Source organism: Ictidomys tridecemlineatus, chromosome X (assembly GCF_052094955.1).
Source record: "Ictidomys tridecemlineatus isolate mIctTri1 chromosome X, mIctTri1.hap1, whole genome shotgun sequence".
Taxonomy (NCBI): domain Eukaryota; kingdom Metazoa; phylum Chordata; class Mammalia; order Rodentia; family Sciuridae; genus Ictidomys; species Ictidomys tridecemlineatus.
The window spans coordinates 34,123,595-34,148,179 of record NC_135493.1 but is presented as its reverse complement, the minus strand read 5'-3'; the positions used below and the strand labels follow the sequence as shown (position 1 = coordinate 34,148,179).

The 24,585-nt window shown below is 37.3% G+C and overlaps 1 protein-coding gene across 4 annotated transcripts in view; it reads right to left on the bottom strand.

Moving 5' to 3' along the window:
* The window catches only part of Il13ra2 (interleukin 13 receptor subunit alpha 2), a 60,481-nt gene that overhangs the window by 6,186 nt on the left and 29,710 nt on the right, over positions 1–24,585 (bottom strand). For 2 of the 4 annotated variants that reach the window (XM_078034351.1, XM_040284569.2), the window contains exons 2-9: positions 13,852–14,005; positions 10,583–10,709; positions 9,045–9,196; positions 7,375–7,528; positions 6,562–6,682; positions 3,347–3,531; positions 2,285–2,430; positions 605–752 (exon numbers count right to left, since the gene is read on the bottom strand). In XM_078034351.1, coding sequence (XP_077890477.1) covers positions 605–752; positions 2,285–2,430; positions 3,347–3,531; positions 6,562–6,682; positions 7,375–7,528; positions 9,045–9,196; positions 10,583–10,676 — 1,000 coding nt within the window. In that variant the 5' untranslated portion in view covers positions 10,677–10,709; positions 13,852–14,005. Of the gene's footprint in view, positions 1–604; positions 753–2,284; positions 2,431–3,346; positions 3,532–6,561; positions 6,683–7,374; positions 7,529–9,044; positions 9,197–10,582; positions 10,710–13,851; positions 14,006–17,679; positions 17,829–24,585 lie in introns of those variants that run through there. The other 2 variants (XM_005323335.5, XM_040284573.2) reach the window with 2 other exon arrangements.

The following is a 24,585-nucleotide window of genomic DNA, read 5'->3' as shown; positions in this document are numbered from 1 at the left end:
GACCGAGCCTTACTTTAAGATTTCTGTTTTTTTGAAATCTGAAAGCATAAGAAAATATTGATTACTATAGTCTCCTGCCCTCTCCTGACAAAAATAATTTTTTTCTTCCCTTTCTTATGTATATTTTAATTTTTTTGCTATAGTGATGATAAATATATTCTCTTTACCAACAGTCAAAAAACAAGATTGTTGCTGGGCACAGTGGCACATGCCTGTAATCCCAGCTGCTAGGGAGGCTAAGGCAGGAGGATCCTGAGTTCAAAGCCAGCCTCAGCAAATGCAAGGCACTAAGCAACTCAATGAGACCCTGTCTCTAAATAAAATACAAAATAGGGTTGGGGATGTGGCTCAGTGGTGGAGTGCCTCTGAGTTCAATCCCCGGTACCAAAAAATAACACAATCGTGCATAACAAGATTTCTATTTCTACATGAATATTAGACTTTCAAGAAATCTGTGTTTGGTTGAGGAGTTTGCTAACTTTTCTTCTCCATTGATAGACTATGCAGGAGACATTGCTCTCCGTAATTGCAAAATACATTGAGAGAAAATTAATTTGCTAGCAAACAGCTACAGTTAATTAGTTACTGTCATTTTAGCTCATACCTACTATCCAGCATTCTTCGTCACTCCACTCACTCCAAAGTCCATCTTCTGAGCAATAAATATTCACTTTGCTTCTTATTAAAAAGCAGAGTTGTTGGCTTTCATTTGATGTTCTCGGGATGCGGATTTCATTTTCAATTGTGGTGGTCTAAAAGCCAAGGGGAAAAAAATGAGATGTCATTATTTGATCTAATTTTAATTAAAGAAATTCCATCTGTCATTTTCAATGTGGGTTTGGCTTTTTTAAAGAAAATATATGCATCAAAAGAATAGAAAGGTATAATCCTAGAAGTGATTATCTCTCTGTATGGTGGGGGTTTTTTCAATCTTTTTTTTTTCTTCCCTTCCTTATCTATATTTTAATTTTTTGCTAAAGTGATGATAAAGACAGCATGTGTGAGAGGGCAAAATTCCTTGGTGTTTGTAATGCCCATTATAATAGACTAGTGTGAAATCTCCCTGTTCCTATAAACTGGAAGATGCTACATCCACTGAGTTTCCAAAAGACAGAACCATCATGTAAATGTGGTTTCTATGGAAACTATAGAGTTCATATACATAAAGCTGGGTTTTTTTCCTCTTGTTCTTACTCCATAAGACATGTGTAACAGTACTTGGATTGACATGAAACTATCATTGCAGATACAAGAATATCTCAAATTGGGTGATTTCATAGGGAAAAAAAAACCCACTAAAGTAATTACTTCAATTTTGCATTTCTAAGAGCTGAAAGCTTTTCCCATCCAAAATAACAGTTTTTCATTTGTTGTAACTTATCATAATGTAGTGTAGATTAAGTCAACTGGGAATCAGATCTTGATTACAGTTCTAGCTGTGTAATTTGATTGTGAAGTCAATTCACCTCTCTGGGACCTGTAAGTCAATTCAACAACTAGTTTTCTCCTCTGTATACGAAATGAATTAATTAGAATTAGTGGCTTACTTTTTCCCACCACTCTCTAAATTGGAAACCATGAATAAAATTAGCATATAACAATGTGGGGTTAAACAACAAATACCACATTGTTGATGCTGTTTGGTAGTTTGTCTTTGAACTCTTCCCTACTTCCCCTGTGCTAAGCCCCTCTTCCCTGGTTAAACCAGTCCCTTGGAGTAGTGCCATATTCTAATTTTGACCTCATGGTTTTTCCTCAAGAATTGTTTTTGTGTTGGGCATGATGACACACTCTGGGGCAGGAGGATATGAGTTCAAAGCCAGCCTCAGCAACTTGGCAAGACATTATCTCTAAACAAAATATTAAAAAGGCTGGGGATGTGGCTCATTGGTTAAGCCCTCCAAGTTCAATCCCTAGTCCCCCCAAAAATAATTGTTTTTTTTTGGTCTGTGTTGAGTTTTTTTGTTTGTTTATTTTTACCTGGGGCCTCTTCACAATCCATTTTAGTCCCTTGGTAACTTTCATTTATTGATAAAAATTGGAAACAAGTGACTAGATTATCTCCAAAATCCAATATTGTTTTAAAATCAGTATGACTGATTATGCTTTCAGACTGGAAACATCTTTCTTTTGTCCACTAGATTTGAGTTTCTGGAAATTAAACTAAGATACATGTCATGTTTCATTCTTTTTGTGACTAGCAAATGATTTGTGTTCTCAAGTGTCCTAATTTATGTAAAAAATGCTATGTTTTGACTTTCCTAAATAAATTCAATGTTCTTACCATCCAGGAAGTTTCATCTCCTGTGAGCACAATTTCATAAATGAAACACTTAGCTGGAATGGGTCCTTTAGGTGTGCTCCATTTCAGATTAATTTCAAATATATTCTTCACAGTAAGATTAAGATAGTCTGGTGGCAAAGGTTTAACTGAAAAGCAGAAGGAAACCATTTTAACATGGAGGTTGTTAAAATTAGAACCTTATCCAAAGGTGGGGACATCCAGGGTTAAAGGAGGTGGCTCAAGATTATGTATTGCCTATGATATGAATTAAAATCATAATCACTTGTCAATCAAAATGAATTTATTGAGAAACTTGGCCATTTTGGAACTCATTTTTTAAATATATCTTATGCTGATAAATATTTAAACCCAAGAGAAAAGTTAGAAGATCCAAACCATTCTGATAATTTTCCCAGTTTGTAGCTTAAAAAACAATAAGCACAACCATTACTATCACAACTCGTACTAAATGCTAACCCCTTATGTTGTGCTTATGACAATCAGACAGTGTAACAGGGATGCTGCAACATGATCTCATTCATGTCTCACATTAAATCTATGAGGTAGTCACCTATTATTTTCATTTTACTAATATGGGAATTGAAACACATGTTACGAAACTTGCCCAAAGTTGCACAACTAGAAAGTGGTTGATTCAACATTCAAACCTACTGACCCTAGAACCTGTCACTCTTTTCACTGTTAGAACTGAGAACAGACTCAGAAAATAGCCAACCATTTGCATATCATGGCCTGGAAATAAGAGATTCCATAATTACTCTGTCACTCACACTGAACAAAGTACTATATGCAAATTCTTTGATGCTGGGAAATAAATTATGATTTCTAAATGAAAATGATGCTGTATACTTCATTCCATTTCCTGTTTTCCATATTTCCTCATACACTAGACTGCCTTGATTTTTCTGGCTTTGCACTTCCATGAGTCTCTTCATCTCTCTTTCTCTCATTCCCTGTCTGCCTCTATCTCTCTCTCCCTCAAGTGGTTGGGGAAAAAAAAAAAACAAAGAAGAAGAATTTGAAGTTGTTTGTTTATATCACCTATATTTTGAAGTTGGAAAATGAAATAGCTGGATCTGATAGGCTTGGATTCTGATGATCCATTAACACAGACAAAGAAATCTTTATAGTCTGATGACTCCAAAGAGGGAAAAGTGCATCCAACATTTACTCCATTAGACTTGATATAATCAACACACTGTGATGTATGTTCCAAGCCCTCATACCTGTAAAAAGAAATATTGCAAGAATTGTGTTTAACAGTACCTGCTAGTGTCATGGTGCTTCATTTTCAATTATCTTAAAAAACCATGTGAATAAAAAAAAATGTAATAACAAAATATTTAACACCTAGTATATGCTGCATGCTAAAGTACTAAGGATTCAATAGTAGGGAAAGCAGACATAGACTATAATTTCATGGAGCTTACAATCTGATAGTAGTCTGCACACAATCTCAAAGATGAAACGAGGATTCTTATTCATGTAATTACATCATGTTGACTCACCAACAGGATTTGAGAATCAAAGAATAAGATTCCCATTAAGAAATCCTAGGGTTTATATAAATAATCATGCATGATGCTGCCTTTTTAATATTTTACTGGGAAAATTATTGTGAAAGAAAGCACATCAAAAAGTAGACTTTCAAAATATTGTTTTTTTAAGTAAAATGAATGAAAATCCTCTGAGTATACAAAACACATTAAGATATAAATCTCAGAAAGTCAACTGTGGGTGGGGAGAAGAAAAGGAGAAGTTTTTTGGCAAGTACATGTCTAATTTTCCCATTCTCCTAAACAAGAAATGTCATTTTAAGTTAACCTCATTCCGGTAATACTGTTAATGGGAATTAGGAGTGGGCGGTTCCATACTGATTTCTAAAGCAATAAATGCCTGGTTTATCTTCCTAAAAAAAATAGCTTGCAATGCAAAATGTAACATTTGCTTTAAAAGCAGTCAAACTCTGTTTTGAAATTAGGCCAAGACAGAAGCTGATAAGACGATAGTGAAAAGAGCTTGACTCTAAATTAATTTTATGCCAAATATTGACTTCAGGCAGAGTTTGCAAAATTGTAGTCTTATGGTTAGTTCACCTGATTAGAGTTTGGAAGACTTGACTTTTTACAGACTTACTTCGTGCCAGTGGAGAAGCCCAGGCCACCCACTTTTCCCCACTCTCTAAAATGTTAGTATTTATTCCCCCCATTCCACTAAGTGAGGTTAAATTTGCATTGAACATGATCCATTGCATTCAAGAGAGTAGTTCTTTTGTCTTATTCATACTTTTATCTTGGAACTTAGTAGATGCTTAATATTTGTTGAATTAAGAACAAATAATCTAGACCTTCAAAAGTTACTCATCCACTTCTAGGTGAGGAAACTGAGGCCCCCAAAGGGGAAATTATGCACCCAAGGCCAACAAGTTAAATGATGTCAGAGCAGGGATTAGAATCTAGTTCTCAGGAGTATTAATAATTTATACCTAGTCATGCATACAATTTTCTAAAGAAAGATGTCATGATAATTTGAACCTAAAGCTCACAAACTGCAGCACTGTGTCCTCTCCTAATTTTTATTTTATTTAGTAAATGCATAAGTTCTGGTACTTACCTACCAATTTACCAATGCTATCATTTGTTTCATTCATTTATTTAATACGTAGTGCTATTAGCACTCCAGAAATGGTCAAAAGAAATAAAAGAAACAATTTATGCCCGCCAACTCCAAAAAGTTGAAGAGACAAAGCACACATGTACAATTTTAAATACCATCTAAACAATAAATAATTGAGAGCTATAAAAAGTAATAGTTCAGAGAAAAAAAAATCTGAGCAGAAGTTGACATGATCAGTAAAAGGTCCATGAAATTGGAGAGTAGACAGGTTTTGAAGGATGAATAGGAGTTGGTAAAAGAGAGAGCCAGAGGGCATCCCAGATGGCAACACATATATAGGCATAAAAGGGCATAAACACAGGTGAGAAAACAGTGTAGAGATGGATCTAAATGGAGTGGTACATTCGCATTGGTGATAATAGAAAGTACTATTGGAAAGGCAGTGACACAAGGAAGCAGAGACTTGAATGGCAGGCTAGAATTCACCGTGGGGGCAATCTGTAGCTCCCAGAGGTTTTCGAACACAGGGGTGGCATATAAAAATGGCCATGTAAGAAGATAAAGCTGGCTACAGTGTGCAGAATGAACAGCAAGGAGTCAGACTGGAAGGGGAGGGATTGGAAGCAGAGCCATCATCATTTGGGAGGCTATGACAACCATCCAGATGTGAAATTAGGGGAGACTAAAGTGAGCTTCTCACGATAGAGATGGGGAATGAAAAGTAGATGTGCAACTTTGCAAAGGAATATCAGTACCTGGGATCGTGCTACTATGAAAGAAGCAAGGAAAGAAGGAAACAGAAGAGTTAAGATGGCTTTAAGTTTAAAAGCCTCAGTGACAGTTAACAAAGGTAAGGAGCCAGAAAATGGATACTGTTTAATAACTAATTTTTAAAGGGGTAAGAATACAGGGAGTGGTGGCGTATGCCTATAAACCCAGTGTCTTAGAAGGCTGAGACAGGAGGATCATGAGTTCAAAGCCAGCAACTTAGTGAGGCACTAAGAACCTCAGTAAGACCCTGTCTCTAAATATAAAAAAGGGCTGGGAATGTAGCTCAATGGTTAAGTTCAATCCCTGGTACCCCCCTCCCAAAAAAAGAGTAAAATAAAAAGGCAAGAATACAAAATACACCCAAATGTTTTAGATTATAGCTCTATCTATCTAAAGGATACAAAATTTAATCAAGTATAAAAACAACATTCTATGATCTCACTCATAGAATGCTTTATAGAATCTGCAGCCAAAACCCACTTACTCCCATTGAAAACCCCAAGTAATTTTTTAGCGGGGAGGTACTGAGGATTGAACTCAGGGGCACTGGACCACTGAGCCACATCCCCAGCCCTATTATTTTGTATTTTATTTAGAGACAGGGTCTCACTGTGTTGCTCAGCACCTCACTTTTGCTGAGGTTGGCTTTGAACTCACGATCCTCCTGCCTCATCCTCTTGAGCCACAGGGATTACAGGTATGTGCCACCACGCCAGGCAAAAATTCCAAGTAATTATAATCAACACCATCAGAAATACAAATCTGATAAATACAGTGAACTTAATTTAGTGGAAATATAGTAAAACATATTGTGGACTGATTTGGTAGATATTTTCTTAACATGGAATTCCAACTATAAAAATACTTACCAATAAAACAAGGTGTAATTGGTATCCAAATGTGCACCTACGCCAGGTTTCCAAGAACAGATTAAATATTGCCAGTTGTAATATACACAAACCATGTCCTGAATTTTAGTTTCCAGACTTCCTAAGAAATGAATGAACTATGAATACTTCAAAGACATGATAATGAATCATTTGCAAATTCAAGTGAAATTTTATTTTACTTCCTTTGGCCTCACTACTTCATTTAGCAATCAACATAATGGGAATATTTTGAGAGGAAGTTATTGGAACTCACTGACACTAACAGATGCCAAAATATTAAATTGCTAATTCTATGATGCTGTGAGGAGTTGAGCAAATACACATTTACTAACACGACCCCTATACTGGCGATTGTATTAATGTATTAAGATTTAGGGTTTTTTTTTTGGGGGGGGTACCAGGGATTGAACTCAGGGGCATTCAACCACTGAGCCTCATCCCCAGCCCTATTTTGTATTTTATTTAGAGACAGGGTCTCATTGAGTTGCTTAGCATCTCGCTTTTGCTGAGGTTGACTTTGAACTCGCAATCCTCCTGCTTCAGCCTCCTGAGCTGCTGGGATTACAGGCATGTGCCACCAACACCCAGCAACATATAGGTTTTTGTCAAACATCTTTACTGAATTAAATAATTCAAAAAGGCATGTCACTCGCTACTAAGAAGGATTCTATTTTGTGCCACACTGTCACTGGATCTATCGTATATACGTTCTGGTGCCCAAGATTTAAGGAAGTTATTCCCTACATAGATTGTTTTGCTACATTAAATGTAAAAAGGGAGCCTTGTTTTAACCTTGTTCTGATGTCCAGTAAGTAGCTTCTGACCATGAACTTTGAATTTCTGATCCATTTGTGCATTGCCTTGACAAAAGTGTGCGTATCTTTGCTTCAATCCCTTGGTTAAGATCAAACCCATCTTTATAATACAGGTTCTTAGTAATGATGGTCTGTTTGATAAAAAGACAAGACAAAGTCAAACTTAGAAACAGCCATGGTATAGTGAACCACACTAATAAAACTGAGAGGTTATTGATACCCTGGAAAGTTCCCAACATCTAAGATACTCCTGGTGATTATCTGCTCTGTTGCTCCAGAAATATTTGCAGCAGGAATCACCTCTGTATATCATATTGTTTGATAAGATTATTTGAATCTTAGCATCTAATTCAAAACAAAAACAAAAACTTCTGGAAGAGAAAAAAGGTTCTATGTCTGTAACCAGCTCGGAACCAATTTGAGGATTTTCACATACCATATGTACATTACATGGCAAATGATTTGACCCTTGACCCTTCCAATATAATATGAAGCCTTCAGGAATCACATAAAGTAAAATCCTGGAGGTAGCTGAAGAAAGATGGACAAAATTGTAAGCTCCTGGAGGATGAGAATCATATATTATTTAATTCTTATATTCCTGATATCTTACAGAGTGGCTAGTACAAAAAATTGCTAAATAAGTGTTTATTTGAATTGTCCCTTGAAACTACCTAGCTGAATTATGGAAGTAACAGGATGCTTTCTACCACAGGAATTTTCAAATGAATGTGATTGCCAAGGAAGTAAATAGTTCATAATTCAATCAACTTTCATTAAGAACTTACTATAATACATGCAAAGAACCAAGTTGTGTTTGGTGGGGCACAACTTGGAGTCAAGTTGCTTGACTCCTACAGAGAAAAAAACCCACAATACAGTAGCATATATAAAACCCATGTCTAAATCTATAAGTACTATGGATAAATATGGTCTGAGTGTATCCCCCAGGGGTTCATGTGTTTGAAGCTTGGTCCTCAGTGTGACAATGTTGGGAGGTGGTGGAACCTTTAAAAGGCAGAGTGTAGCAAAAGGTGATTAGGTTATTGGGGGCACTGCCCTCAGAAGAAAATAATGTAATTCTCTTAGGATGCCAATTAATTCCTATAAGAGTGTCATATTATAAAACGTTAAGACTGGTCCCTTCTCACTCTCTGGCTTCCTATCTCACTATGTGATCCCTCCCTTTCACACATGCTTCCACTGTAATGCCATCAGCCTTCAGTCCCTCAACAGAGACTGAACAAATGGGCCACACAATCTTAGACCTTCAGCCTCCACCACTATGAGCCAAATAAACCTTTTTTTTTCATTATATATCACCCATCCTCAGGCATTTTATTATAGCAATGGAAAATGGACTAAAATAATAAGTAATTATAAAATATGGTGAAACAAGTGATTTTCCAGTTCATATTCCATGGGACCAAGTATCTTTTTTCCTGTACCTCCAGTGGTAGTCTTAACAGTAGATGGGGCGAAAACATATTTAGCAGGATAGATAGGAGATATACACAGACACGGTAGTTTGTTTTATACTAATTAGAACTATTGCAATATGAGAATTAGAGTAGACACAGTAGTCAGAAGAATCACAAGTAAATATCTAATGATAACTCTAATATTGTAAGTACATGCTTTACTTACTTTCCATCTTTCGCTATTGATGTTTCTGTACTGTAATTTGTATTCTATTGTGCATTCCTTAAAATTTTCCAGAGCCAGTGGAGGTTGCCATTGTAAATAAAGATAACCTAAATATCCAGGATCCACTATCACAAAATCCTGAGGAGGATTAACTAAAATAAAATCAATAAAATATTTTAACTTTTTCTTTGTATTTTATGACAAAGATTAGTAAATACAGATTATCTCTAAATGTCCATCAATGATAAATAGATAGACAAAATACAGTACATCTATGCAATGAGGATATTATTTAGCCACAAAAAGGAGTGAAGTACTAACATATGCTGCAACATGGAAGAATTTATATTTTGCTAAGCGAAAGAAGCCAGTCACAAAAGACCACATATTCTATAATTCTATTCATATAAAATATTTAGAATGGGAAAATCCATAGACATAGTAGATGAGTGGTTGTCAGAGGCTACAGGGAGCAGAGAACATAATTTGATAGTGGTAGTTATTTCATAACTTTGTGAATGTACTAAAAACTACTAAATAGTACTTTTGAAAAAGGTGAGTTTTATGTTATATAACTTATATCTCAATCTAGATTACTGCTACATCGTTGTTCTCTCTTTTAACAAATCACGTAAGTGCCAGGCGCAATGGCACATGATTGTAATCCCAGCGGCTTGGGAGACTGAGATGGGAGGTTCGTGAACTCAAAGCCAGCCTCAGCAAAAGCGAGGCTCTAAGCAACTCAGTGAGACCCTGTCTGTAAATTAAATACAAAATAGGGCTGGGGATGTGGCTCAGTGGTCAAGTGTCCCTAAATTCAATCCCCAGAACCCTCCCCCCTAAAAAAAAAGAGAAATCACAAAAGCAAAATGTGACCTTGGTGGGTGGCATTAGTGGAATATTGATGGGCATAGCTGCTTTCCAAAATGTAACTTTGATTCTCTGGAAACTTTTTTTACAGAAATAAAAAATTCAACGTGGAGGGCTGGGGCTTCAGCTCAGTGGTAGAGCACCTGGTTTGCAGGTGTGAGGCCCATTTTATCTATCTATCTATCTATCTATCTATCTATCTATCTATCTATCTATCTATTTATCTATTATTTTGTGCTGGGTATTGAACCCAGGGCCTTGTGCATGTGAGACAAGTACTCTGCCAACTGAGCTATATCCCCAGCTCATTTTTTATTTTGAGACAGGGCCTCACTAAATTGCCGAGGCTAGCTTTGAACTGGTAATCTTCCTGCCTCAGTCTCCCAAGCTGCTAGGATTACAGGTATACACCACCATGCCTGGTTTATTTCTTATTTTCCTTAGGGCCTCACTAAGTTGCTGAGGGATTCCTGGAATTTGTAATCCTCTGGTTTTAGCCTCCTGAGTAGCTGGGATTACAACTATGGGCCACCACACCTGGCTTCCTGAAATAATTTTTAAGAACAATCCACCTACCAGTTATGCACTTCCATAAGGTAGACTGAAAAGAGTTAATATTTCTAATTTTAAAACTACTCCACTAACATCAATTTCACTTGTTGTTTTACCTTTTATTTCTGTGCTTGAAGAGAAAGTAGAGCTAAATTCTGTGCAAATTAAAAAGATAAATAGGCATCTGAGATCCAAACAAATGAAAGCCATTTCTCTAAGATTTAGTATCTTGAAATCTTCTCTCTAGGAAAGAAAATTACAAAACTGAAATATTTTACTCCAAATAACAAAGTGAATTAATGTGATGAACAATACTTTTGGGAACTCTCTGTGTGCTTTCTACCAAAAATTGGGAAATCTGCCCCACTTGAGCTATGGAAATAGAAATAATCAAGTCTGTCACAAGTGGAATCAGAATGGGAGAATTCTGGTCTCATCTTTCCAATAAGAGTAAAAACAAAGCAAAACAAACCCAAGAAGACCTTCAACCCCTCACCCATATACATTCACACTTTCTACATGCTTTGGACATTTTAAGATGACTTCAAATAGCCTTCATCATGAAGGAGTCAGGCCCACCAGAGCATTTTTATTGGTGCATGGGGCGGGGGAGCAGTTACAACATTAGTCTCCATAGCAATCATCTGCCCAGCAACATAGAAAGCATACTGATACTCTTCTGAGAAAAAAACAAAAAAACAAAAAAACATTGGAAGCTGACTACTGAGAAAGCCTTAGATAATTTTGCTGTATTTCTTCATAACTATTACTTCTTCTCTCACACTTGTCCCACTTTTACCTTTGTCTCCTGGATCAGGAGATAGCATCACCATCCTCCCAGTTTTCTGAATCAGTAACTTGAAAGTCTCCCTCAAATCCTTGCACACCATTAGCACTATTACTTTCTCACTTGAGTATCTTATCATCAAAGATCTCCTTGTCCAGTCTTTCCTGCCTCCAGCCCCTTGTCCACACAACCTACAGAAAGGATGGGCTTTCTAAAGGGAAAATGTAAGCTTATTGCCTTTTTTTTTTTTTTTTTTTGGCGCTGGGGATTGAACCCAGGGCCTTGAGCATGTTGGTATAACTCTACCAACTGAGTTATATCCACAGCCCTTATTACCTCTTTTTAGAAAGTATAACATTTCACTGCCACAGAATACAAGATAATCATTCTTTTATCCTTAGAGAATACTGTTTCTGTGATCAAAATGTAAAGGATTCATGCCTACAAATACTTACTTAATAAACTTGCCCAAGATTATATAGCAAATTAGTAATAGAGTTGGATGTACAACAGAGAGCCTATGATTACCAGCATGGTATACTTTCACCTTATTATGTTGGGCCCAAATGCTTGGCTCATTGTTATAAAAGCTTTCCTCTGGGACCACAGTGTTTAAGTCTTCCTTCAATTAGCTAATCAGACTGAAGCAACACTATGCTATTGCTTTTTTTTAATTCTAATAATTCTAATCCTCATAAAAGCACAAGAGGATTCCATTTTTCTTACTGAGAACAAATATTCCTCTCCTCATTTCCTCCTTCCCCATTCACTAGTCCCTAGCTGCCCACTAATTCATCTGTAAGTACTAGGTAGATTTGGTTACCAAAAGATTACAGCTCTTCCCCAGAGCTACTCCCAGAGATTAAGATGAACACATTGGTTTCTGTTGGGCTCAAGGCATTAAATTGGACAAAGAAATGTTTCCATGTCCTGTAAGGACTAATATAGTCAAGTTTCCCTTAAAATGCTATCAAAGAGAGCCTAACCAAGCTCTCTCTCCTCTCTCCAGCTGTTCTTAAAATTTTCATAGCTCTGCATAATGTACAGCATAAACGCTAAGTAGAGAGTTAAAAAGTCATTTGCTTCTGTTTTATAGAGGCTAGTGAAATTTGATTACGACTATTAAAAAGCATTTCCTGGATCGACTCAACACATTAAAGCATACGAAACAGAAAAGCTGGCTTCTGGAGTCCTTCATAGAAAGATCCACAAAAGGAGCTCCTGAGTTACATCTAGGGTCCAACCTAGACTTTCCCAAATGAGCTCATGTAAATTATATCATTGACTTCTGAGTTCTAGGGTTGTCACTAGTACAGTGAGGGACTTTATATATTGTATAGTTACCAGGAAAACTTGAATCTTCTCAGGGAGCAAGGGAGGTAGACCTGAAGACAAAGGGCAGATGGGGAAGGAAATGCAGACATCTGAGATTTGAAAAGTTTCTGGTATACTCCATACCTCCCTGTCCACACTTAAGAACCACTCATCTGGTATTAACTGTTTATTTTTTAAAATGAGGAAATAGAGTTGGGGTTGTGGCTCAGCGGTAGAGCGCTCGCCTAGCACGTGCAAGGCCCTGGGTTCGATCCTCAGCACCACATAAAAATAAATAAATAAAATAAAGGCATTGTGTCCAACTACAACTAAAAAATAAATATTAATTAGAAAATGAGGAAATAACAACCAGAGATGTCCAAACTCACATAACTTATGGTGCAGAGTTAGGACTGAAAACCAGGTCTCTTGAACCCTTTGCACTAAGAATAAATAAATTTTCTTGTCCTGAGTCTGTCCTAATTTACCAAAAGCATCCTTCATCCAACCTTCCTCAACCTGCTGTCACCACACAAACCATCAACCAGACCATCCAGATTTATTATCGTGACACTTCTGGCACAGGAATAATTCAATATATATGGATTGAATACTTTTTTTTGCCACATACTATTCCAGATAAATTTTGCATAAGGTACGAGATTGAATGGCAACAGTCAAAATATCTATAATAATAATAATACCTTCTGCCATTTATTCAGCATTCACAGCATCCCAAGAACTGTTCAATGCTAAGCACTAAACACATACTAACTCAGACAACACTATATAATGTTCAGCCAGCCTTGGACATTATGGCACAATTTTTAGTTTCATCTTAAAGACCAGGAATTGAGACATAGAGAAGGTAAACAACTTCTGTCAAGTCACACACACCATAAATGAGGAGGTTTGGATTTGAATCTAGACTAGTGCCAGAGCCCTTGATGGCCATCACTACACGGGGCTAAATATGAAGAGTAGACTTCTATTTTCAACATACTCAGTTTCACAAAACACTATTGCTGACAGCTTCCCAATGGCAATGTCCTTTGGAATGGCAAACCTAAAGCAATTTCCTCTTTTCAGCCTTGCTTTCCCACCTCTTCAAAGTCAATCTCCTCACAGAGGACTCAGCTGGGTCAGCGAGGTATAGCTCCATAGTAGAGTGTTTGCCTAGCACGTGACAGGCTCTGAGTTCCATTCCCAGCAGTACCCCCCCCCCCCCAAAAAAAAAATTGGCCAGATAATCCTTGCATTGTTGGAGAAACTCCAGGTACTTACCAATACTATGGTTTCTCAAGAACTGGATTATCATAAGCAGTTATCACAGGCTCTCCTTTTCTTTCCTCTCCACTTCAGAGATATTCATTAGAATCTCTACTATTTTTCTTCTTGTTTGATAACCAAGCACATTGAAAAAATTAGATAGGTGTTCCTGAAATAGCCAGAGGGCCAGAACATAGATACCACAAGTTACAAGATGAGGAGGTTATGGGTGGTGCTAAAAGCCATCTAAAGCAAATTTAGAATCACTGCAAGATGTTGCAAAAGTTGACAGGACTAATTATTCTTTGGATAAAGTAACAGATTTATGGCAGAGGAGCTTCTTATAATCAAAGGCACAGTGGTGCACACTGCCTCAGCTGCTATGCTTCGAAGCAAATTACATCTCAATTTGCATGTATAAAATGGAGGTAATGATACAAGCCTGGCATGGGGTGTCTTAAAGATTAAGTATGTGAAAGTGCTTTGAGAACAGTAGATTACTCTATATACTAAAGGGTTTGCTTCTGAGAACTTTGTCACTAAGTAAAACTTGAAAATAAGCTTCAACCTACATATTTGTTCCTAACAATTCAGGTTTTATATTCTACTGTTGACAACTAGGCACTTACAATTAATCTCCAATTTCTACCATCCTTGCTGACCTATTATTCTGCATTTATTAATCTTTATCTTTTTTTTTTAAGAGAGAGAGAGAGAGAGAGAGAGAGAGAGAGAGAGAGAGAGAGAGAACTTTTTAATATTTATTTTCTAGTTTTCGGCAGACACAACATCTTTGTTTGTATGTGGTGCTGAGGATCGAACCCGGGCCGCACGCATGCCAGGCGAGCACGCTACCGCTTGAGCCACATCCCCAGCCCCAATCTTTATCTTAATAACAATAATTTCTTGCATTTGTCGAGCTTTGTATAATTTATAAAGAACTTGTTGAATTCTCTTAATAAATCTGAACATGCATATAATTGTTATTGAATATTTACAAAATGTAAAACTAGGTCTTAGAGAGATTATCTGACTAGTACAGGTTCTCACAGCTGATAAAATCCATATAAAAAGGAAAGGAAAGAGAAATAAGGCACAGAAAAATGTCCTAAGGGTAATAATGTATAATACACCTTTTTTTTTTTTTTTTTTTTTGGTATCGAGGATTGAACCCAGGAGTAATCTATAACTGAGCCACATGCCCAGACCTTTTTATTTTTTATTTTGAGACAGGATCTTGTGAAGTTGCTTAGGGCTTCACTAAGTTTGCTGAGGCTGGCTTTGAACTTGCGATCCTCCTACCTCAGCCTCTCACTACACTGGGATTACCGGCATGCCCCTCCATGCCTGGCAATATGCTTTTTTTTTTCCTTAAGAAAAATTTCTTCTTTATTGTCAAAAGAGAAGAAGAAGGAGGAGAAGGGGGAGGAGGAGAAGGAGAAAGAGAAGTTGTTTTCTCTGAAGTGTCTGAAATAATCATAGGCTTTTGAATTTATTCTATTTTAAAGGAAATGACTAAGTGGCAGAAATAAATAATTATTTATTAGAAAATGATGAATGAAATTTTGCAAAGTCACTAAAGTGATTTCTTTAAAAAGGTGGGGGGGACACATAAACCAGGAGCAATGGCATATACCTCCAGCCCCAACTTCTGGGGGGCTGAGGCAAAAGGATCACAAGTTTGAGGCCAGCCTGGGTAACTCAATGAGACCCTGTCTCAAAAATAAAAATAAAAAGGTTGGAAATGTAACTCAGTGGTAAAACTCCCCTGAGTTCCATCCCCAGTACCACACACAAATGAATAAAAATAAAAATGACATGGGCATGATTTTCTATTACTTTTAAGTAATAAAAAAAATAATCAGTGTTACAAAATTTGATACTTTCCATTCACACTTTTTAAAGTATCTAAAAATATCAGCTAAAACATTTAGAATAGGGATTGGGGAGAAAAGAAATTTGGATAATAGAGAAGGAGAACTTGAGGAGAGAGAAATGGAAAAGTACCATGATTACATATTTTGTTTTGTTTTGTTTTTTTGTACTAGAGATAGAACCCACCACTTCACATGTGCTAGGCAGGTGCTCTACCACTGACCTACATTCTAGCCCCTAGGATTGAATAGTTAACCTACATCTGCAGGTGAAATGATCAACCAATAGGTTCTCACATGAGAAAGCATTGACCAGGAGACCTGGGCTCTGGCATCAGCTTTGCCAGGTAACTTTGGAAAATTATAACAGCGATCATAGTTTATTTAGTTCTTATTAAATGTCCACCTCTGCATCAGGCGCTTGATATGGATTAGCTCATTTGAGTCTCCCAAACATTGATATTATTATCTTAATATTACAATTTTACAAATGAAGCATTTGAGGCTCAGAAAATTTAAGTAAACTTCTCAAGTTCAAAAAACTTAAACAAGAAAAGATGTCTCTATCTGATTTTATTTTATTTTATTTTTTTTTTAAGATCAGGCTACAAGGTCATGAAAGAACCTTTTTTTTTTTTTTTTTAAAGAGAGAGTGAGAGAGGGGAGAGAGAGAGAGAGAGAGAGAGAGAGAGAGAGAGAGAGAATTTTTAATATTTATTTTTTAGTTCTCGGCGGACACAACATCTTTGTTGGTATGTAGTGCTGAGGATGGAACCCGGGCCGCACGCATGCCAGGCGAGCGCGCTACCGCTTGAGCCACATCCCCAGCCTCTATCTGATTTTAAAGACCATGCTCCTTTAACATATAATACTGTCTTTCAAATAGTCTCATTCTGAGATGATCAATTTTCTCTCATATAAGTTATCCCTGGGATAACATTCTCAATTTCATCAGCTAATCTGCTGTGTATCCAATTACCATTTCAGGATGTGACTCAAAAGCACTGGCTTCCTGGATAACAAATCTTGCTTCAAGGAGACTATCCAACACATTTAATGTCTAATCATAGCTTCTGGAGTATGGCCATGACTCAACTTCATAATCAAAGAATCTGGAACCTGCCAGGCCTTGAGATCTAACAACATGCTGAGATCGATACATGGCGATCATCAGCCTATGACCTAGTGATGAGTCAAACCTAATTTCATTTTTAAAATAACATATCCTGCAGTGTAGAAGCTTATAAAGAATGCTGATGATGATTTTATGTACATTCAAACACAGAAGGCATTAAAACAGATTTATCATGTTTGCCATTAGTCAAGCAGTATAAGTAATTTCCTACAAAAGACACAAGGCATTTAAGCACATGCAGAAAGGTAAAGTTAAGTGTAGACAAATGAAATACATATAGGGTTTATTTTTAACAAATATCATTTAATATCCAGTTTTACATAGCATGATTATATTTGTATCCCTTCTAAGATTGTATACTAACATTGATATATGTTGATATTTATTGAATATGTTCAATAAATCTTGGCAAAACATAAGTAGTCATTCTACTCCATAATTATTTAGATGCTTTCCAGTATGATATCCTGAAATCATCCAGCTAACAAGTTTCCTGAAGCAGAGGATGCAGAGGTGGACATTTAATAAGAACTAAATAAACTATGATCGCTGTTATAATTTTCCAAAGCTAGAGAATTCAGTTTTGTGCTACCATGGCAACATCCAAGTTTACAGTGTTAATTCATGAAGCATTCTACACAGTTCAGAATTTGTTCTTATTCCAAGAAGGTCAGAGATTTGTTATTTTATAATCCCACCCAACAAATCACCAACAAGCCTTTAAAAAAACAGTGCATTAAAATAAATTTTTATGACCCTGAGGGGGAAAAAAACTATAGGTCATCACTTAGTAAATATTCCTTAAAACAAGTCAAATTCTTATTATTAATATACCTTACTTTCTATCCAAATGAAGTCCCAGCTGAAGACCAATGCACTCACTGTCCTGCATTGCTGCTCTGGAATTAGCAAAACAATCTCTCTTGTTTCAACAATCCTCTACACTCCCAGATGCTCCCAAATACTTGCTTGCAAATAGACAGCATGTACTGTACCCAAAACATCCACGTCATGTAATTTCTTCAAAAGTAAGTAGTAGGATGTGCTCCACCCTCTTAACACTCAGTAAAAACAGAATATGAAATGTGCAATAGCAGGTTTTATAATCTTTTGAGATTATTCTACAAATGTGCTATTTTATGTGCATAAAGTATAGATTATAAGAACATGGAAATGTGGTATTATATTACATATAGGACCTTCAGTTAATAAAAACAAATATTTCTATCATTATTCAAAAATTGTTTTGAGGACACTACTATATACCAAGCCCTGTCATAGGTCCTGGGCCTACAGCAGTGAACAAAACAGAGTACCTACCCTCATTTCTGGTGAGGGAGACAGACAATAAACATATTAGATAAGTTGTGTAAAGGTAAATAAGAGGATAACAAGGAAGAGGGTGATGGAGGTTAATTTTAGAAAGGCTGGGTGGGAATGCCTCTCTGTGAGAGTGACATGAAACACCTCAATGAGGGAATGGATCAGGGAAAGAATCTTCCAGGTAGAAGAAAAAGCACACTTTTAAATCCTAAAGCAGAAATCATTTTAGTAGTTCCTGGAATAGCAAGACCAGTATGATAGGAAATAGGAAAGGTTAGAAGATAATTTCACAAGTATAGGCAGAGAGTAGGCTGTGGTAATGAATTTACCATCTATTCTTAGTGAAATGGGAAGTGATTTAGACAGTTGTGAGCAGAGTGATATGATGAAAATTGCATTTTAAAAACTATTGTATGTATTTAAAAAATAAAAGCAATTAAAAAAAACTATCATATGGATGGAAGAAAAAAATAGAATAACCCAGACTAGAGCAAACAGTGACTCAGACCAGGATGATAGCAGCGAAGATGCTCATAGAATTTACTGGTGAATTGAGTGTGGAGTACCACAAAATGATGCCTCTATTTTTGCCATGGGCAATGAGATAATTGTTTAAGGGGTCTAGGGATGATAGTTAAGAGTTAAGTTTTGGATGGTTAAATTTGAGCTGCTTAACTAATATCCAAGAGAAGATAAGTAGGCAATTGGATACTTGACTCCAGAGATTGGGGAAAAGATCAGAGATATAGATATAATCTGGGGAGTCATCAGCAGAAAGACAGTATTTAAAAACCATAGAATCAACTGAAGTCATCTATGGTATAGTGTAGATGAGATAACGAAAAGAGGGCCATAGACTAGTGTCCTCAAATATCCAGAGGCTAAATAGATAAGGAGGTGCGAGGAAGGGAGACCAAGAAGAGGCCAAAGAAGTAAGAGGAAATTTCAGAGTTTGAGGTATCTCAGAAAACAAGTGGGGGAAGTTTCAAGTATAGAGTAATAGACAATGTCAAAAGCTGTTGATAGGTAAAATATGATGAGGCCTGAGAATGGCCTATGGTGCTTAGCAAAATATAGATAATTGGTGACATTAGTAAGGGAATCCATTCAGTGGATATCAGGGGTTAAACTAAGAGTCAAGTGAGTTCAAGAAAGAATGGATGGGGACTGGGGTTGTGTCTCAGTGGTAGAGCGCTTACCTAGAATGTGTGAGGCACTGGGTTTGAGATTCTCAGCACCACATATAAATGAATAAATGAATGAATGAATAAAATGTATTACATTCATCTACAAGTAAATATATATATATTTAAAAACAAGAATGGAGGTTGGGCACCATGGCGCATGCCTGTAATCCCAGTGGTTCAGGAGGTTAATGAAGAAGGATCGCAAGTTCAAAGCCAGTTTCAGCAAAGGCAAGGTACTAAGCAGCTCAGTGAGACCCTGTCTCTAAATAAAATATAGAACTGGGGATGTGGCTCTGTGGTCAAGTGTCCCTGAATTCAATCCCCAGGACCACTCCACCAAAAAAAAAAAAAAAAAAAAGAATGAAGAGGTAAAAACTGAAGAGAGTGAATATACATAACCATTAGAGGAAAAAAAAAGCCAAAACATGTTTCCTATTTCCACACAGTCAGTACAATACATATTACTTCATCTCTGGTCATCAAAACGTGTGGGAACCACTCAGTTCTCCAGCAGATACCAGCTAGGTATCTTGAATCTAATTAACTTTGGCATTACCAACCTAAAGATAGCACTGAAGATAGCATCAGATGCTACAGGTTGAGGGCTCAGTCCCCAAGACTGCCCCTCCACTTTACATGCCAATCACAAGCCCCTGGTAATGACCTGTGTAGGACAGAACTGCTATAAATCAGTGTTGCCACAATCCCCTCCTTGAGTTTGATTCATTTTTTAGAATGGCTCACAGAACTCAGGGAAACACTTTACTTTCCTTAATTTAATGTAAATGATATTACAAAGAATACAAACAAATAGCCAGATGGAAAAGACAAGCGAGCGAGGCATGTGAGAAGAAGAGCTGAGTTTCCATGCCCTCTCCAGGCAGTTACGTCTGTTCAGCTATCCAGAAGCTCCTAAACCCAGACCTTTGGATTTTATGGAGGCTTTAATAAGAAGGCAAGGTTGATTAAATCATTGGCCATTGGTAATCGACTCAATCTTAGCTTCTTTCCCCTCCCTGGAGGTGGGGCATTGTGGGAGAAAGGCTGGAAGTTCCAAATTTCTAAACATATATTTGATTTCTATAGCAAATTTGGTTCCTATAGCCCCCACCCTGAGGCTAATTAGAAGCCCCCAATCATCAGTAGCCATACCATTAACATAGATACTTATTGTTCAAGAGATTCGAAGGGTCTTAGGAGCTATGTGCCAGGAAACTGGACAAAGGTCAAACTTACAAATAAAAATCTTATAAATCACAATATCACAGTTCACCCCTATCTTTGTTTTTTTGTTTTTTAGTACCGGGGATTGAACCCAGGGATGCTTCACTGCTGAGATACATTCCCCATGCCTTTTAAATTGTGTTTTGTTTTGTTTTTAAACAGGGTCTTGCTAAGTTGCTTAGGATCTCGCTAAGTTTCTGGGGCTGGCCTCAAACTTGCCATCCTCCTGCCTCAGCCTCTTGAGTTGTTGGGATCACAGGCATTAGTCACCAATTTTTGAACACAGATATCTTACATCAAAATGATTGTACCCCTGAGTTCAATCCCTGATAGATAGCAAAAAAAAAAAAAAAGATTACATAAATCAACAGATACTGGCACATTACTATAATCCCAACTCAGTCATTAATAGAGTTCAGTCCAAAATCACATCATATGAAAATGTCTCCCAGGGGAGGGCATTCGGGTTTGCAGGCTTCCAAACCATACTCTATCTCCCTTGAGAAATTTTCTATGAAGAGACATAAGGAGCTGTAGCTTGGGAAAAAAAAGAATCTCTGGGTTCTTCCCTCTTTAATGAAGGAATGATATGCTGGGGAGGTAGCTCAGTGGTAGAGCAATTTTCCTGCAGGTACAAGAACCTGGGTTTCATCCCCTGCACCACAAAATATATATGTCTATATGGACAATGTTTCACACGAAGGCCCAATTCTGCCCATACTTGGATTGTTGCCATTCCTCTTTAATTTGAGGGAAACATGTCAGAGTACTTTATAAAAAGAGTATCATGCCAAGGAAAGCATTTGTCTGGGGAAATTAGAAACTACCAAAGTTTACTTTCACCAATAATTATTTAAATAAATACTTCCCATCTGTTCAAATTGTTTTGCAAAGCTATCTCCAACTTCTTGCATTTCTAACAAAATATTACTTTTGAAACCCTGTCATTTCTCCAGACTCTACCATTCCTTTCTCCTTATAATATGAAGTTTCACTTCTTCTTTTTTTTTTTTCCTAAATTTGTATTTTGCAGCAAAAGTCATCAGAAACAACTTTAACTCTATTCTGAGAAATTCTGGGTCTAGTTCTGATTTCAAAATGTAGGATAGGAACATATAACCTTTATTGTATTTTTAAAAGTTTGAGGGATCAAACAATATGTCTGAACATACCCCTAAAGAGTTTCAGTAAGTGCTTCTCTGCAGGCAAGATTTTTTTTATTTTGGTTTAGAGAGGCAGGCTGTTTGGAATGGAGACCATGGAGAGTAGCATGATTTCAGTATCTTGCTCTTTGCTTCTCCTTTCTGCCCCTCTTTTTCCAGGCCTATTTCTCATCTTTTCTTCTTTCTAATTTCTTTTTGCATTTTCTCTCTCTTTTCCTTAAGAAATTAACCTATTCTTCTCTTTTCTACTATGTAGAAATTAATATATTTTGGATTACTAGCTGTTCTTATTTTTTTAAATACCAAGGCAATTTCTCTTCTCAAAATGTTTTTCATTTTTTTCTTGGTTTTCCAACAATATTTTCCATACATCCTTTGAAGACTCAACCCATCATTTTTTTTTTTTTTTTTTGCAGGGGGTGAGGGTGTACTGGACATTGAACTCAGGGGCACTTGACCACCAAGCCACATCCTCAGCCCTTTTCATATTTTATTTAGAGATAGGGTCTCACTGAGTTGCTTAGCACCTCACTTTTACTGAGGCTGGCTTTGAACTCATGATCTTCCTGCCTCAGCCTCCAGAGCTGTTGGGATTACAGATGTGTGCCACCACGCCCAGGCTCATAAGCTTACTTTCTTAAAGTGTTTATGAAAAAGTTCTTTTCTATTCATATGTGGGCAGAGCTTCACTGTTTTTCAGCAGACTTATCATCTGTCATAGAAATAGATTTCCTGCTTGGAGAGGCTTGATGCTTTATAACTTCTTAAAACGTCAACCCACTTTCTCACTGGTTTTGTTTAAAAAAAAATTAATTGCAGTTGGTACAATAACTTTATTTATTTATTTTTATGTGGTGCTGAGGATTGAACCCAGCACCTCACATGTGCAAGGTAATTGCTCTACCTCTGAGCTACAGCCCCAGCTCTTTTCTCACTGGTTTTGATAGCTGTTTTTGAGTCTAGTCAGACAATGCTTCCTAAAGTGACTTTAGAGTCTTAGCAAAATGGAGCCTCAGAGTCTATTTTTATAATCTAGGCCTAACCTTTGCTTACTGTATTAGTGCCGATGTGGTCACAGGCATTCGTACAGATCTTCGTTTCTCAGGCATTTCCTAACTTTGCATTTTGAATCCAATGCTGCAGATAGGAAAACAGGCAAAACCCACTGTTCTCTGGCAGGGCAAACGGAAAAAAAGATATTATAAAGTGTGTGTCTGCTGTCAGGTGACTGGTAGAAATGTAAACTGATGCAATCACTTTGGGAGATGGCATAACCGAAATTACTAGCTGCCCCCTGGTATTTATTCTCCTCTCCTCCAGTAGTAATAGAACTGCCAGGTTTTAGCTGGGCATATAGCCACATAAAATGATCAGCAGGTTTCTGAGTGTCCTTTTGGATACACATGGCATATGAATAAGTTCTAGCCTAAGATATACAAATGAAAGTGTTATCACTCATCTCTTGAGTTTGGTCTAGAGAATGGATCTTTTCTCCCCTTCCCATTTTCCCCTTTTCTCCATCCTACTTGTTAGAATGTAGTCTTGGTACTGAGCCACCTTTGATCAAGCAGATGAGGGAAACACCCTAGGCATGGCAGAACAACAAGTTCAGAGCAGCACATGGCCCCTGTTGACCTCGTGCAGTAAACTGCAAGCTCTTCATGCAGCCCTAGATCAGCGTGTCCCCAGGCAGTTAAGTGAGAAAAAAATAACCTGCTCTCTCATCAAAACAGAACTTGTCACTTAAAACTAATTGGAGGAGTATTTAGCATTGTGTGCCAAAATCTTTTAAAAGTTCTTATCCTTTTGCCCCCCAGTTTCTAATACAAGAATACACTTCTGTGGTCCAACTTGTCTTTTTCTACATAATCTTTTCTCTCTCTCTCTCTCTCTCTTTTTGGTACCAGGGATTAAGCCCAGGGGTGATTAACCACTGAGCCACATCCCCAGCCCTTCTTATATTTTATTTAGAGACAAGGTCTTGCTAAGTTGCTTAGGGCCTCGCTAAATTGCTGAGGCTGACTTTGAACTTGCAGTCCTTCTGCCTCAGCACCCCCTCCCCCCCAGCATCTACATAATCTTTGAGTCTAAAGCTCCTATCTGCACAAGGTCACATTAATAGCCTCTACAGCATCTCCTTGGCTAAAGCTCTGACCAAGTACCTGGGAAATAAAACATATCGAACCACCCTATTTGTAAATATTATAACCACAAAAGGCCAAGGGGACAAAATACAATGTCATATCACTTCAATATCCTCCTCTGAGGCCTTTAAAGTGCTTACTGTTGTTAAAAAAAAGGGGGGGGGGTATCTTCGTCCTGGAGAACCTTCTGGTGGTTCTGCTACTATGAGCTGCTCACCAGCGTCGCAGCACTTCCTCCTTCAACAGCTATTGCCACAGTTTTCTGAATGACATTGTGATATTGTACTGAAACAGTTTGAATCCTATGCTGTATCCACCTTTTCCAGTGGTTGACAGCTCACTCCACATGTTTTGGTTATTATCAGAATGCCCTGGAGTTCAAGTTTTCTTGCACTAAATCAATGCTAATTGTGTCAACAGTGAACACTGTTCTTCCAAAAGTGCTAAAGAAGCTTCCAGAATTAGTTTGACCTCTGCTGGATGAACAAGATAATCATGCCAAGGGAGAAGAGAAGTGTTTGTAGTATCACAGCTATAAAGCAGGGCTTTGGCTCCCTTTGACTGAGTATCCACAGGGTTCTCAGAATGACTAGTACCTCCTACCATCTAGAACCACTCCACTCTTTTTTTTTTTTTTCCTTTTTGGTCCCAGAGATCGAACTCAGGGGAACTTACCCACTGAGCCACATCCTCAATCTT